This window comes from Trichechus manatus, unplaced genomic scaffold (assembly GCF_000243295.1).
Source record: "Trichechus manatus latirostris isolate Lorelei unplaced genomic scaffold, TriManLat1.0 scaffold00227, whole genome shotgun sequence".
Classification (NCBI taxonomy): domain Eukaryota; kingdom Metazoa; phylum Chordata; class Mammalia; order Sirenia; family Trichechidae; genus Trichechus; species Trichechus manatus.
The window spans coordinates 3,190,827-3,206,570 of NW_004444163.1; the positions used below are offsets into that span (position 1 = coordinate 3,190,827).

General features: G+C 42.5%; 1 protein-coding gene across 2 annotated transcripts in view; it reads right to left on the minus strand.

The window, feature by feature from the left end:
• The window catches only part of SORL1 (sortilin related receptor 1), a 222,857-nt gene that overhangs the window by 114,250 nt on the left and 92,863 nt on the right, over positions 1-15,744 (minus strand). For both annotated transcript variants that reach the window (XM_004389001.2, XM_023742976.1), the window contains exons 13-15: positions 6,234-6,412; positions 4,470-4,656; positions 129-257 (exon numbers count right to left, since the gene is read on the minus strand). In XM_004389001.2, coding sequence (XP_004389058.1) covers positions 129-257; positions 4,470-4,656; positions 6,234-6,412 — 495 coding nt within the window. The remainder of the gene's footprint in view (positions 1-128; positions 258-4,469; positions 4,657-6,233; positions 6,413-15,744) is intronic.

The following is a 15,744-nucleotide window of genomic DNA, read 5'->3' on the forward strand; positions in this document are numbered from 1 at the left end:
CACACATTTTATAGGCAAGGTTAGAGGTGATTATAACCAAGACATGAGGAAAACAAAGACTAACACTGAATAATAGAAAGAAATATGGGGTGAAAACAATGAGACTTGGGAACTTTTGTGATACGCACCCCCTTGTTCTCCTGTAAGTTGAACCCACAGGACAAGGTACGGGAGGGAAGTATGACTTCCCAGAGAACTCGGGATCTGGAACACAAACCTCTAATGACAAGTCTTCACTCATCTTGAAGCCAAAGTCACTGAAAAGGCAATGGAAGTTTGTTAAGGCATCATCTTGCATACTTCAGACATTTTAGTACCAATCCTTGGGTTTTTAATATACTGCATACCACCTGCATTTAAAGTTACTTATCATGTCTCTTTAAAGTATACTCACTTTTTCACTCAAATAAATACATTTTCAAAGGGAACTTTATATCAGAGCCACAAAAGGAAGATCACTATCCTATGCCTTACACGGCCAGCAAGGGTGTGGAGGCCCTCAGTGAGACGGACTGGCCCAATAGCCACAATGACGGACTCCAAGAAGCCAGTGATCATGAGGATGACACAAGAGTGGGCAACATTTCATTCAGTTGTACATAAGGACACCATGAGTCAGAGTCAACATGACAACAGCTATCTAGGTATCTACCTATGCTGTACCAAGGGAAGAAAAAAAACAAAACTCATTGCCGTAGAGTCGATTCTGGCTCATAGCGACCCTACAGGACACAGCAGAACTGTCCCATAGGGTTTCCAAGGAGCAGCTGGTGGATTCAAACTGCCGACCCTTTGGTTAGCAGATGAGCTCTTAACCACTGTGCCACCAAGGCTCCACCTATGCCATAAATAGATAAAAATGAAAAATCATTACACCAGAAACAAAATGTTAGATTTCAGCTAGATGTAATTTCCTATCCAAAGACTCTGGGCCTCCCCTCTTTGTTAAAAAGGGATTAGCAAGTGATATAGTTAAAGAATTAATGGCACCCAATGAGACTTTCTCCTTGATATAATCAGAAGACTTAAAAGAGAAATTAAAGAACTTTTTTTTTTTTTTTAAAACTAAGGATTCAATGTTACGTAGTACCATGTCCACATACTACCTAAAATCACCTTGGATGCCTGCACTTTGAGTCATACTGCTTGGTCCACGAGACCTTCTGCTATCTAGGAGCAATGTCGTTGCCAAACCTCACAGCTCAGGAGGCAGTGCCCTGGAGTAGGAAGGAGGAGACCTGGGTCTAGTCTTGCTCTACCCTTCACTGCATGACTTCTCTAGGCCACACCTGAGAACTCCAAAACAAGGCCACTCTGCTATATGCCTCCCAAGATCCTGCCCAAGCCATGAATTCAAAGGGACTTTCCTCACTGAGGTGCTCCACCAGAAAGCCTTCATTTACTCTATTTAACACAATTCAACGAATATTTATTAAACGCAAACTATTAGAAAAGTATCATATCATAATCCACATTTAACAATTTTTAGAGACTTGTTCAAAAGGAAGCAGTTTTATTCCTGACTCAAACAGGTCTCCTTCATTATATCAGTTCATTTTTACTGAATGTGGGCTTTAAATCTTTTTGGGAGAGAACGGGTGGGGCCTTAGCTAATTACTGATTTGCCTCCATTAGCAAAGCACCATTCTTAGGAAGATTTCCTCAAAGGCAGGTCATGACCTAGCAGTATGTGAAAGTAACTTGGAGGGTCAAGACCAGATTCTCTCACTATCCCTACAAAGAACAGGATATGGCAAAATACATCACACTTAAGAATAAACACCGTTTCATAATACTTTTAACTGTGTGTGTGTGTGGGTATGTGTACATAGTGTGGGTTCAGGGTCATGATGTGAAACGCACTCTTCCTGGGGGTTGCAGTCAAGTGTTTGAAGCCAAACTTCTTGGCAACGTAGGAAAATACAAAGATGTAAAAGAAAGCACCCCTGAAATCAGGGAATGTATGGTAATGCATATGGTTAACATAATCAGCTGTTAACCAAAAGGTTGAAGGTTCGAGTCCACCCAGAGGTGCCTCAGAAGAAAGGCCTGGTGATCTACTTCTGAAAAATCAGCCATTGAAAACTATGCAGCACAGTTCTACTCTGACACACGAGTGGGAATTGACTCCACAGCAACTGAGTATGTGCTAATAGCTGGGCTTCCCAGTGTGGTCTGAAAGGATTGTCAGAAGTAACCTTACTTTCAGATCTAATTATCATTCAGGAGCTGAACTAATGGATAGATAGGACACGTCTGTTTGTTCTCCTTTTATCTCCTGCTCCCCATCTTTGGACCATGTCCCTTCTCACTGCCATAGTCCAATCCTACCAAACATTTCCAAGAGCCAAACAGTGGGGCTGGCTCCTTTCTAGCAGCTATAGCAAACAGAGAAATGGTAAGAGGATGGCGAAATCAGGACAGCCTTTGCCACCTTCAAAGTGCCGTTGGCTCACGAGCTCACCTGGCCTGCAACAACGCCATGAAAGGCAAGGCAGGTGGTTTTCTTGCCCTACAATGAACAAGACTCATTGCACACAGCAGGGATGAGCATCCAGGGAGTTTGAAGGAGTCAGACAGGGTGGGGCAAGGTAGACCAAGTAGGAGCCAGACCACAGAGAGGATTTTAATGTCTTATTTTTTTAAAAAAAGAAAAGACGTAATAGCGGTCATCAAAAAAACCCCAAAGACTTGTTGGATTTTCTTACATATTTTTTAAGTTTATGTTCATTTTGAAGTACTTACTGGGGATGGAAAAGAGCCAGGAGAGAGGGCACCATAACCTTTTCAGTGATTAGTCTCAATCCAGTCTAGCCCTGGGACGAGTACCTCATGCCAGCAAAAGCTCTCAGACCAGAGTTAGAATGTGGGGGTGCCTAACAGAGGCCAGAAGGCAAAGGGGCACTGAATTGGCATAACTGGGAATATCAAACATCTCTGTGGTTTTTGCCATTAAAGCCTCTATGTTGTTACCTTGGGACCATACCACTTTCAAAGGGAATGAATGCCTTGTACGGTCCAAAGCCTTGCTACTCAAAGGGCAGATGTGCAGAAAAGCAGCATTAGTATCACTTAGAAGCTTGTTAGAAATGCAGATCACCAGAACTACTGAGTCCAAATGTGCATTTTAACAAATCCCAGGTGATACATATGCACGTTAACATTAATATTTGGGAAACACTTGTCTCCAGCAAGAGTCAAACCTGGCTGGTTGTTTTTGTAAATAAAGTTTTATTGGGTCACAGCCACACCCATTCATCTATGGCTGCTTTCATGCAACCCCAGTTGAGTAGTTGTAACAGAGACAATAGACATTACACAGCCCGCAAAGTCTACAACAGTTACTTACATAGCCCTTTATTGTGAACACTTTCTAATCCCTGGTCTAGTACACGTCACAGGTTTCTCACTTTAGTCAAAGTAAGTGTGGCTCTGAGCAAGAAGACCACTGAAATAGGAGTTAAGTGTTCATGTTCAATACTCGCTCTCTCCTGATACCCCTGCCTAATCTAAACAGTTTCATGCTGAATTATACTGTAGGGACTGTCCAGGGGCTCTGGGATCCTATGATCTCTACTGCCAAATCATCTTTCTAAAGGTAAGCTCTGTTCTGATTATCAAGCCACTTAAAAAAACTACAAAGGCCTCCTACTTACGCAGTAAGGTCCACACCCTGTTAGGTTAGCTTTTAGAGTCTCTAACCCTCCCCCTTACTCTTCAGGCTCATCCCCACACACTGCCCTCGCTTCAGACACCCAACAAGACATCCCAACCAAACCACCACCTACACATTCCTGCCTCCACACTTTCATACTGCTGCTACATTTTCTGAGAATCCCTCTGTCCATATATCCACGTATTCCTTGAGGCACATCTCAAACAGTGCTTCCTTCAGAAATTTCTCAACAGCAAATCACAATCCCCTTCTTCCTTTTACTAACCACAAAGGTACCCACTCCTCCCCTCAGGTACTTGCTACTTTCTGTCTCCTATTACAATCATTTATGCACCTGCTATTTCTTCTACTTTTAGCATTCTCAAGAGCACCTTGGATATTTTGCTCAAGGAATAATGAATGAGGCAAACACATATACTAATATCCCCTCATTGTAGATAACGAAATAAATCCAGGTAGAGTAGGACACTCAAGGGAAAGGAGTTACCTGCAATGGAACCTTCAGTCTGTTCCCATTTTGGGTTACTCTCATAGAAATAAACCGCAGCGTTACCTATTCCTAAATAAATTACTCAGGCTTCCCTCGATTATAACACCTACACCATATTACATGGCTGTAAGAACTAAATAGGAAACCTTATGTAAAAAGTGCCTCACTCAGTTCCTGGTTCATAAAAGATGCTTAATAAATATCTACTTCCTCCTAGCCCCTTCCCTCCCTCAGGGGAAGGGACCAGGCCCTAGTCTGTTTCCCCAACAGTGCAGAATGAGCCCAAGCCATCAAAGAACAGACCATTCATAGTCCTCCCGGGTACAGGAGCAGTTGGACACTATCACTGGCCTGTCAAAGTCTTCTCCGTTAAAGCACGTTGCATGGGGGATCCTCCGTTTGAAAACGGTCTTGTGTCCTAGCAAGCACTCATTCCCTCGCTCATCAGAGGGGGACCACAGCTTGTAGTCATTCTCTGTGCAGGGAACCCCTGAGGAAAAAGGAACACAGCAAGAAGCATTAGATGCAGGCTCCTGTGGCGTTTCCTGTCCTATCCACCCCTCACAGCCCAGTCTCCACTTCCTGTTCCTCCTGCTCCTGCCCAGCAAGGGCACAGACCTAATCTAGCTAGAGGGCTCTCCAGAGCTGTCCCAAGCCTCTCTGATGAGCCTGCATTGTGGCTGGAGGCACCCATGTAAATGAAAATGATGCACCTGAAGCACAGAAGTTTGTCTGAGAAAACTGGAAAGGAGCAAGCCACCTTACAGCAATATCAAACTTCTGAAATACTTTAGGAGATTCAGCAGTTCCCTTCAAAAATAGGTACCCAGAGGTATTTATGTCCTAGGGAATTAGGGAAAGGTTGACTCCTTGATATACACAGCATCCCAGAGTGCTGTTCCCTGCCTGCTCCCTCGGGCAGTGGGGGTACCTCTGGTAGTCAGGCACCACGAGAGGAACAGAGAATTCGCTCTCACGACTTGAAAGTGCAGGATCTTCATGGAAGGAGGCTGAGAAACGGTCAGGAAACCCGGAACTATCGCTCCATCAACCCACATTAAAAGTCTACATAGAGTGGTTTCCACAGGAATTCCAAATGTACCTGTGTCTCTACTGGTACTTCATGTCTTTTTTATATATGTGGCTCCAGTCAGATTAAACACTACCAGGAGCTGATGAACAATGGTCAATTCAATTCCATTCAAATAAGCAAATACCAATCAAACTCTTACTGACTACAAGAGTATCGGATGTCCAGTGGCTGAAAAATAAGTACCCACAGGACAGGTTCTTGTTTTTGAGGACCCTACAATAGAGTTGATGGGAAACAGCACATGCTCGCAGACACACACACATAAACACACACACAGGAATTCATCATTCAAGGCAGGGCATGATGAGTATGTATATGCTAGGCATAGAGAAGAGGGAAATGTCTTCTGGCTTGGATATTAGCAGCATCTGCCTTGGACACTGAAACATGGAGAAGATTTCAATGAGTAGCAACTGAATGGGTGGGGACGAGGGGGCCCTGGGGGCCTTCCAGACAGCTGAAATCATGTCAGCCCAGGCACAGAAGTACAAAAAGGCAGGGTAACATGGCGAGGGGGTACTGAGTAGTTTCACTTCTCCCTGCTTACTTACAGGTCTTGCGTGTAACTAGTAAACGGTGACTAGGTCCTAGACAGCTTTGAGAAGACCTGCATCACGAGGCACACTGCCTTACACATAGCAGATGCTCGCCGAGCTGGTCAACCTGGAGCTGTTGATTTGGAAGAATGTTTTTCATTCATTCATTCACATATTCAACAGATATATATTTAAACATACCTGTTCCAGGGACTGCACAAAGAAATGAAGATGAAAGAATAACACAGTTCTAGTAAAAAGAATCGTTTAAATAAGCCTTCATCGACCTGCCTGGGTTTCTTACTAACTTACCGTATGTGTGCATCTCCCCCAGTGAATCAAACTCTTCCGAGCACATAGTACTTAGGCTGGTACTCTGCACATAACAAGAAGTCAATAAATGTGTGTATGAAAAGAGCCAAGGAGGCAGCAGCTTACCCAAGGCATCAGTGGCATTGACCTGGAAGATCAGCCAGCTGTGGACATCCTCTTTGTTTGAGCCAAAGATGGTGAAGACAGTGCTCTTCTCCCCAGGCTCCGTGAGGAGGCCGTACACAAACACTGGCTTCTCGGAGAAGAGGAATGTTTTCCAGGTCTCCCCTTCATTGGTGCTATACCTGCCCAAATGCAAACAAGAAGACCTTGGAGTTAAAGTTCCCAGGTAACATTCACCAGTAACAGGAGCCAGGGCTCCTTGGAGAAATGGCTGATCCTGGACTAAAGCAGCAAAATGTTTCAGGTTGTACTAGAAAGCAAGAAAGTGTTGAGAGACCAGTGAAGTTATATCAAAAGGACATAGAAGCCAGCCTGATGGGGTTCCAACTGCCAAATTTAGGGAAATATGAACATAAAAAAGAAAAATGATGGTGATGTATTACACACTGAATAAAAATAGGGTATCGGTCTCAAATGATGCTGAGAGAGAGAAGTAGGGGAGGGACATTTTTTTCTTATATTAGAATGTTACCTAATAAATATTGAAAAAAATGACACAATAAGAATAATCCCCCTTTTGTAACCCACGCTGAAATCACTGAGTCAGACAAGGGTCCTCATTAGATGCTAAAATACAAGGGTCAAAGATCACTGGGGACAAGGATGTACACAGGGTCTAAAGCTGTCATTCCATGACTAATTACTCACTACAAAGGGGGACTGTAATTTTGCAGAGAAAAGATCTGAGAGTCACATTCTTAACCAAACTTAGCATCACCAATAGTGGGACAAGCTGACATTACATGCCTCCTGGATAAAGTGTTGATAATAATACATTATCTATGTAATACTCTATACGACTGGACAAAACCAGAACGTGGAACATTCTACATGACAATTGGCCTGGATTCTTAAAAAAAGTCAAGGCCATGAAAACCAACCAAACAAACAAAAAAAGGCTTATTACAGATTAATAGAGACTAAAGAGGTGTAACAACCAAATGCAATGTGCAAACTCTGACTGAATCCTGGATTGGGGAAAAAAAATATAGAGCAGTTATAAACAATATGGGACAACTGAGAAAATACAAATATACTTTACAAATGATATTAATGAGTTCACATTAATTTTCTTAGGTGTGATAACAGCATTGTGATTATGTAGGGAAATGCTCTCTCATTCACAGGAGATAGATGTGTAAGTAGCTGTAAGAGGCATGATGTCTGCAACTTTCATATGATTCTGGAAAGACAGATGACAGAATAGATAGAGTAGATGGACAGATGGATGGATGGATGGATAGACAGATATCAAATTGGCAAAATGTTAACAATTGATGACTCCAGGTGAAGGTTGCCTGAGTGCTCTTTATACAGTTCTTCCAACTTAAAAAGTAATACGTGGTGGAAAAAAAGATACCCAACATTTATATGTCCTGAAAAAAGTCTCCAAGGCAGACTGGGATCAAAGGAGAAAGCAAGCCCTTTAAAAATAGGCAATATTTAAGTAACTGTACCAATTCTAAACTGTCTTTTTGTACTGAAGGAGGAGGAGGACGAGACTGACTGCTGTTGCTTCCTTACCCTGTCAGCTGGTGAGATGCTGGGCATGAGAAACCTCTCCATCAGAAGAGCGTTCTTTCGGATCACAGACCTATCAGGTTTCTCTTAAATCCTAATCATTTACAAAACTCCTTTTCTTTCACCTTTCCATGCTTTACAGATTTTAGTTTTACTCTCCTGGGATTCTAATACTTGACATAAATCTTTCACAACATCACTCAGTCCAAATACTTCCTCTCATATTGAGGTTACTAAAATCAATACTTCTGCAAGAAGGTTGTGGGTTAAACCAATGGTGGGGTTACAAGGCAATAAAGGAGAAATTCTCGTCTGGCTCGTATGCTTTTGGTTTAAGCTAGTTATGAAGCAGATATGGGATAAGTTAACTCATCCATTCTCCTCCTTGCGCCAGTGTGACGAGATAAAGTCTTAGTACCACTTTTAGAGCCAAGTGATCCAACAGTGTTGGCCTATTAATCAGACATGAAAGGAACTATTCATCTGCTCTGTGATGATGCTGGAAGTCCATCTACTTACACATTGCCTAGTTAATGCTGTTTAAGAGCCCCTCAAATCTAAGATAACCCAGGAAATGAGTCATCCTATTTCTTGAGAGGTTACCAGAGGACCCTGACAATAACGCATTAATGAGACTAACAACCAGGTACATGGCCAAGCACAGCCTTCTATCTGATAAATAAACTGCTCATTTAGAAAATGATGCTTTTTGAGAATTTTGGGGAAAAGGCAGTCACAGTATCAAATGTAACAGTTAAAGGAACATCTATTCTGGACTATATTCTGGCCCTTAAAAGAGAACTTGTGTTGGTTAAGTAAAAGTGTCAAGAACCGTGTAAGAAAACAAACCAAGTGCAGTGTGATGGATTGCTTTATATGACCTTTCTTGCCAGGTCTTGCAACTCCCACAAATGACTGGGTGGGACTATGCAAATAAGGTGCTTGTGGCCCACAAAGGGATTGAGCAGCTTACTAACAATGCAAACAAGATGCATGGAACCCCTGGGAGGGGTGGGGGTGTGACCATGCAAATAAGGTGTATGGAACCCTAATGAGGGGATTGGTCAGTTTTGCCATCCTGCTAGGCTTAAAAGACAGCTAACCCCAGAGCAGAGGGGGACCTCACTGTCACCAAGAAATAGGAGCTAGGAGTGTAGCACATCCTGAGATCTCTGCACTGAGAACCTCCTAGACCCAGGAGACAGAGAGAGAGAGCTGCAACACCAGAGACTGCAAGAGACAGCAAGAAGCAGCAGCAAAGAAACAGTGACAGCAGGGGCAACAGAACCAGGAGACTGGCAGGAGACAGCGCTGTGGGCTTCTTGGCCCATGGAGTGAGAAAGCTAAGTGCCTTAAGGCAGGAGCCTTGCTGGTAGAGTAGGGTGCCTCTAGGCCAAGGGCAGATTATCCAATAGGCAAGGTAAGCAGGATGCTTACCTTACCTACATCATCTGTAGTGAACAAATTCACATTTTTTTTACCACATCAAAGATTCTGCTTCCAAGTATGACCGGCATCTGTCTCTCTCAACTCCACACCACCTTCCTACAGAATCAAAGCCTCCTTTCAAATGTACAGTCCCTGACAGGGATGGATTACCTAGTAAGCAAGGTAAGCACAAGCTTACTTGTGCTTACTTACTAATCTGTAGTGACCAATTTCAAATTACAGATTAGTAAGTAAGCACAAGTAAGCCCTAGCTTACCTTGCTTACTGGGTAATCCACCCCTGCTCTAGGCACTTGGCAGAGCTAGGCTTGCAGACCTACAGAGCAAGAAAGCTGAGCGCCTTCAGGCAGGAGGCTTCCTGGCGGAGTAGGGTGCCTCCAGGCATTTGGTGGAGCCAGGCTCCCTCACTAACGCAGTGAGAGAGCTGAGCGCCCTCAGTGAGAGAGCTGAGCGCCCTCGGGCAGAAGGCTTCCTGGTGGAGTGGGGTGGCTCCAGGCATTTGGTAGAGCTAGGCTCCCTGACTCACAGAGTGAGTGAGCTGAGAGCCTCCAGGCCAACGCTTACTGGCAGAGTGGGGTGCCTCTGGGCGCTTATCTGTGGAGCTAAAGAGCTTTGTAACACTTGCCTGAGCAGGGCAGAAGCTGGGCTGGCCCAAGAGGCTTCAGAGGCCCAAGAAGTCCGAGGGGTGAGGAGCCGAGGGGCCGAGGGCCAAGATACTAAGGGCCAAGGAGAGGCCCACCTGTGGCCATGGCCAAGAAACTGTCCTGATCAAAGAACTGTATCCTGAGTTGTTCCTGATCCTGAACTGTAACCTGTTACTTCCCTAATAAACACCATAATCATCAGTATTGTCTGTGAGTTCTGTGTAGCCACTGCCAAGAATTATCAAACCTAGCAGAGAAACAGTGCCATGGGAGGGATGGCTGGCGTCAGAATTGGTAAAAAGGCTGGAGAGAGGAGGTATGTCTGACCTCTGCTTCATAGGAACTAGCCTTGGGCTGTTGATCTTGAGTCTTGATTCTCTCTCCTCCCCCTCCTAAAGTTAGAGGAGGTCAGATGCCCCCACCATGCCACCATTTTTACACCAAGTCATTTTCATATTCCTACTAGTCATAAGACAAGATATAGGGCCATAGATTTTAGGAAAGGTCAATTCAAAATGTTCAGATAAAAATCAAAACATAGTCACATGGCCAAAAAAATCTCAGAAGGAATGAGAATATCACATAATATAACTACATATACACTTAATACAAGAAGGGGTGGCAAGACACCCAACTCAAGATACTAATGAGTAGCTGCACAGAAAGATCCTTGATGAGCTCAGATTTTTAAAAACCAAGTCCAGTGGGAAGAGAGTCATATATTCAAAAGCCAAAAAATGAAAGAGCAGCAGTAATCTGTACAACAGTGTCAAGGCAACTAAATTCAAAACGAGCCAAGGATTATGTTTTAAATTACCAAAATAATCGGTAGATTGGTGGCTTGGTTAGCTACTAAGTTCTATAATTAGAAAGGAATAGGATTATTGTTCTGATGACCAATGGTATAAAGAGTAATAGATGATAGAAAAAAGGCAGACTACTCAATTTCCGTTTTGCTTTTACCTTTATCACTGTGAATGATACTCAAACTGGACAAGGCAGAAAACAGACAAGTTAAAGGAAAATGAATACAAAATAAAGTACATTCTAGGGAACTGAAAGATTTAATGATTGTAGCATCCCTCTTCATAATCTCTAAATGAATCATGGAGGACAGAGAAAGATCTAGAAGATATGAAAAGGAAAATAGTTTTATATCCCTAAAAAAGTGGATTTCAAGAATAGATTATTAAACAGTTGATCTGAGAGCACTTAGGAAAGAAGGAAGTCAAGGCTGGAAGCCAACATGGTTTCACACACAAGTTACAACACACTAATCTCATGTCTCTTTTTCAAGTTATTTCTTGATTTAAAGAAGAGGTAATGATATAGAACATTCTTTTTTTTCTTATGAAAATCTTTGTGGACCATGCAATTTGTTAAGATTTACTACCGGTGAAACAAACAAATCCCAAGTACGCTGATAATATGGTTTGGTCTCAACCCAAAATAAGACCTCTAGTCCCCAGACAGCTCAGCACATTTGTCACTGATCTGGATAAATGTATGGAAGTTAAATCTATCACATCTGCAAAGGGTACAAGGCTAACTGTATAGGTAATACAATAAACAGCCACAACAGGATTTAAAACGTTTTCATTAGAACAAAACAATGAGCAAAAATGAGAATAAAAAAGTCCCACACATAGTTTCAAAAAACTATCTGCTCAAATATGGAATAAGAACATCTAGTTTTTAATAAGTATCCACAAGAAAAAGGGATCTCTAGGTTTTTAGTTAATTTTTTTTAATTTTTTTATTGTACTTTAGATGAAGGTTTACAGAACAAATAGTTTCTCATTAAACAGTCAGTACACATATTATTTTATGACAATGGTTAACAACCCCATGACATATCAACACTGTCCCTTCTCAACCTTGGGTTCCCTATTACCAGCCTTCCTGTCCCCTCCTGCCTTCTAGTCCTTGTCCCTGAGCTGTTGTGCCACATTAGTCTCATTTTGTTTATGGGGCTGTCTAATCTTTGGCTGAACAGTGAACCTCAGGACTGACTTCATTACTGAACTAAAAGGGTGTCTGGGGGCCATACAATCGGGGTTTCTCTAGTCTCTGTCAGGCCAGTAAGTCTGATCTTTTTTTGTGGGTTAGAAGTTTGTTCTACACTTTTCTCCAGCTCTGCCCAGGACCCTCTGTTGTGATCCCTGTCAGAGCAGTCAGTGGTGGTAGCCAGGCACCATCTAGTTGTACTGGACTCAGTCTAGTGGAGGCCTTGGTAGTTGTGGTCCATTAGTCCTTTGGATAATCTTCTCCTTGTACCTTGTTCTCTTCATTCTCTCTTGCTCCCGAAGAGGTCAGACCACTGGAGTATCTTAGATGGCTGCTCACAGGCTTTTAAGACCCCAGACGCTACTCACCAAGGTAGAATGAAGAACATTTTCTTTATAAACTGTATTATGCCAATTGAGCTAGACGATTCCCAAGACCATGGTTGGGCTTTTAGTTAAATTGAACTTACCCTGCTGATACATGTTATAGCCTGGATAAATCTCAAAACTATTATTATGAGCAAAAGAAGCCCAATACAAAAAGTACAAATGGTATGATTCCACATGTATAAAATTCTTAAATAGGCAAAACTAACCTATGGTGATAAAATCAGGCTAGGGGTTCCCTCTAGGTGAGAGAGTGGACGGTGGGGCAGTATTAACTGGAAAGGAGCACAAGGGGATTCTGGGGTGATAGAAATGTTCTACATCTTGACATGCATACTTCAGAACTGATGAAATGGTATATTTAAGATATGAGCATTTCATAGTATGTAAATGATACATCAATTTTTTAAAAACAAATTTAGTAAGTGACACCAGTTTGAAGTGGCTGCCAAAAATGTAAACACAGCCTTAGGTTTTTTGTTTTGTTTTGTTTTGTTTTTAACAGTAATAGAGCATCCAGAATCATGGAGGAATTAATCCCAATGTCTTGGATCTTTCAGGCCATTGTAACGAGATCCCACATTTGAAGGCGCTGACATCGTGAGGCATACCTAAAGCAGAAACTAGATGGTGGAGATGCAGGAACCGAGGAAAGGAACTGGGATATTTACTAGGGAACAGAAAACACTTAGAAGGACATGGAAGCAGTCCTCAAATACCTGAAAAGCTTTCATGTGAAACAGGAAATACCTGTTTTGTGTGTTTCCACAGAGTAGAACTAAGCCTACTGACTAGAAGCTAGAGTGAGGAGAATTTGGTTCTCTCTTACCTGAGAACTTGCATTCATAAGTGAATGAATGAATGAACTAACTGTCCCAAAGTGAAATGGAAGATCCTTTTGAACTGGTAAATATTTCCCATGACCAGAATTGTTCAGTCAAAGACTGGGTGATCATCTATCATAGAAGGCATAGGGAAAATTCTCTCAAAAGGTAGTGTAAGGTTAAACCAGATGATGTAATACAAGGGAAAGTCAAAAAGTATTGCTACAAAATCATAGACACCTTTATTAAAAAAAAAAAAAAAAAAATCAAAATGTGAAGCTATTGTTTCTCAATGTATCCTCCATCTAGGTCTATACACTTCTGAAGGTGGTGTTTCCATCTCTCTAAACCTTCCCCGAAGAATTCTGCACTCTTCGATTTACACCACGTCAAAACAGCAGTTTTGGCATCCTCGAGGGACTCAAATTGTGTTCCTTCTAAATGTTCTTTGACTTTTTGGAAAAAAAGAAGGCTGAAGGGGCAAGATCAGGGCTGTAGGGTGGATAAGGTTTCCCAATGAAATTCTCATAGGACAGCCCTTGCTATCCTTGAAGAATGAGCAGGTGCATTGTGATGGAAAACAATTCCTCAGTGCAAATTTCCTTTTCTTTTTCTCACCAGTGCAGTTTTCAGTTTTATTAAAATTTCTTCATAATAAGCCCCTATGATCATCCTGTGTCCTTTGAGAAAATCTATCAAGATTACCCCTTTGGAATCCCAAAAATCAGTCTCCAGAACCTTCTGAGCAGTCTTCCTTCTCTTGGTGCATCTCTGAGGTCATCCCAACCTTCCTTAAAATGCTTGATCCATCTAAAAATTGTTGTTTTATGTGGGGCAGCACTCCCATAAACTTGTTGAAAAGCTTAAGTGATTTGGGAAGATGTCCACTTGAGTTTTGTTAAAAACTCGGTATTAGCCCTGACCTCAAAATCATTTTTTCCATGGCACAAAAAGTATCCTGTTTTTTGAAGGCACCGTAACGAGACTAAGACAAGTTTATTACTGAGAGAACGTGTCTGCAGCCATCCACTGACCACAGAGACACGTTTAAACGCGTTTTATTTGGAATGAAACCATGCCATGTTTAAACTGGAACCCTGAGTAGCAATACTTTTTGACTGACCCTCGTATGTCCAGATTCCCGCTGGACGCATCCTCTTGGACATCCCAGTCACTTCCATTTCATGTGCCTAGATCTGCATTTATTACATGGTTCTTTAAGCCTACTCCTTCTCCTCTGCTTTTCTATGAGTGATAATAATCATCTTCCCCCACCATCCTCAGTCGAGTCTAAAAGCAAGTCCTGCAGATTTAGTTCTCAGACCCCTACCCCCGTATCGCCAGCATCATGTCTTACCTAGACAAGTTATTCTATTATAAGGGTTCCCAACTCCAGTCTTGCTCTTCTTAGATTCATTCTCCCCACCTTTCTATAATTCAAACCTAGCCATGGCATTCCCCTATTTAAAACCCTCAATGGATCCTTACGCTATCACTTAAAAAGCAAAGTTTAATTTCTTTAGTATGGCATGGAAGGTTCTCCAGAACTTGGCCCCTACCTACATGCCCACCTCAAGCCTCATTTCTCACCACCCCTCACGTTGCAAGTTGCCTTCTATTAACACTGAATGGCTGCACATTCCACACTGATTCATGCTGCTGTTTTTGATCAAACTCTTTCTAGACCTGGAATGGAATTCCAACCTCGCTTTTCTTCCTTAAAATTTCAGCTCAAGTTTCATCTCCTCTCCAAAGCCTTCTCACTTGCCTCCCAGATAGCACTACCTGGCCCTCATTTTGTGCTCCAAACTGTGGTGGCGTGAGTGTGGCTATGATGCTGAAAGCTATGCCACTGGTATTTCAAATACCAGCAGAGGTCACCCATGGCGGGCAGGTTTCAGTGGAGCTTCCAGACTAAGACAGACTAGGAAGAAAGGCCTGGCAATCTACTTCTGAAAATTCGTCAATGAAACCCTATGGGTCATCATAGAACACTGTCCAATATAACGCTGGAAGATGAGCCTCCTAGGTTGGAAGGCACTCAAAATACACAATGGCCGTAACGATGGACTCGAGCACACCAATGATCCTGAAGACAGCCTAGGACTGAGCAACATTTCATCTTGTTGCGCATGGGGTCATCATGAGTCACAGCCAACTCAAGACCAACTAGGAACAAAAACAGCATCCTGTACTCACTTCCATCTTCTACCCAGTTATATTTATTTACCTGTTCCTGTGAGTCTTTTCTACTCGACGGCCATTCACGAGGAATAAGAACCCTCTTACTCACTTTTCTTTTTCTGTCCCAGGTACCCAGCCCCTTCCCTGGCTTACAGGAGGGACTTAACAATCATTTACTGAATGAAAATAAACTACACTGTATTTTTTTACCCCATGTCTCAATTTCCTAATAGTCAAAAGGTGATGAGAACATGTGCTCTTCTGCACCTAAAAGGGCAGGAGAAACCACCTGCGGGAGGAGAGTAACGTGAAGTGAGGGAGGCTCTCTGCAAACGTACCAGTAAGCGTCACCACTGACATTAAGTGCTGCTTATCAAATGAATGCCCTCACTGCCACCTCCCACATTCTAGAACTGTGGAGCTGCTTCCAGAACTTGAGG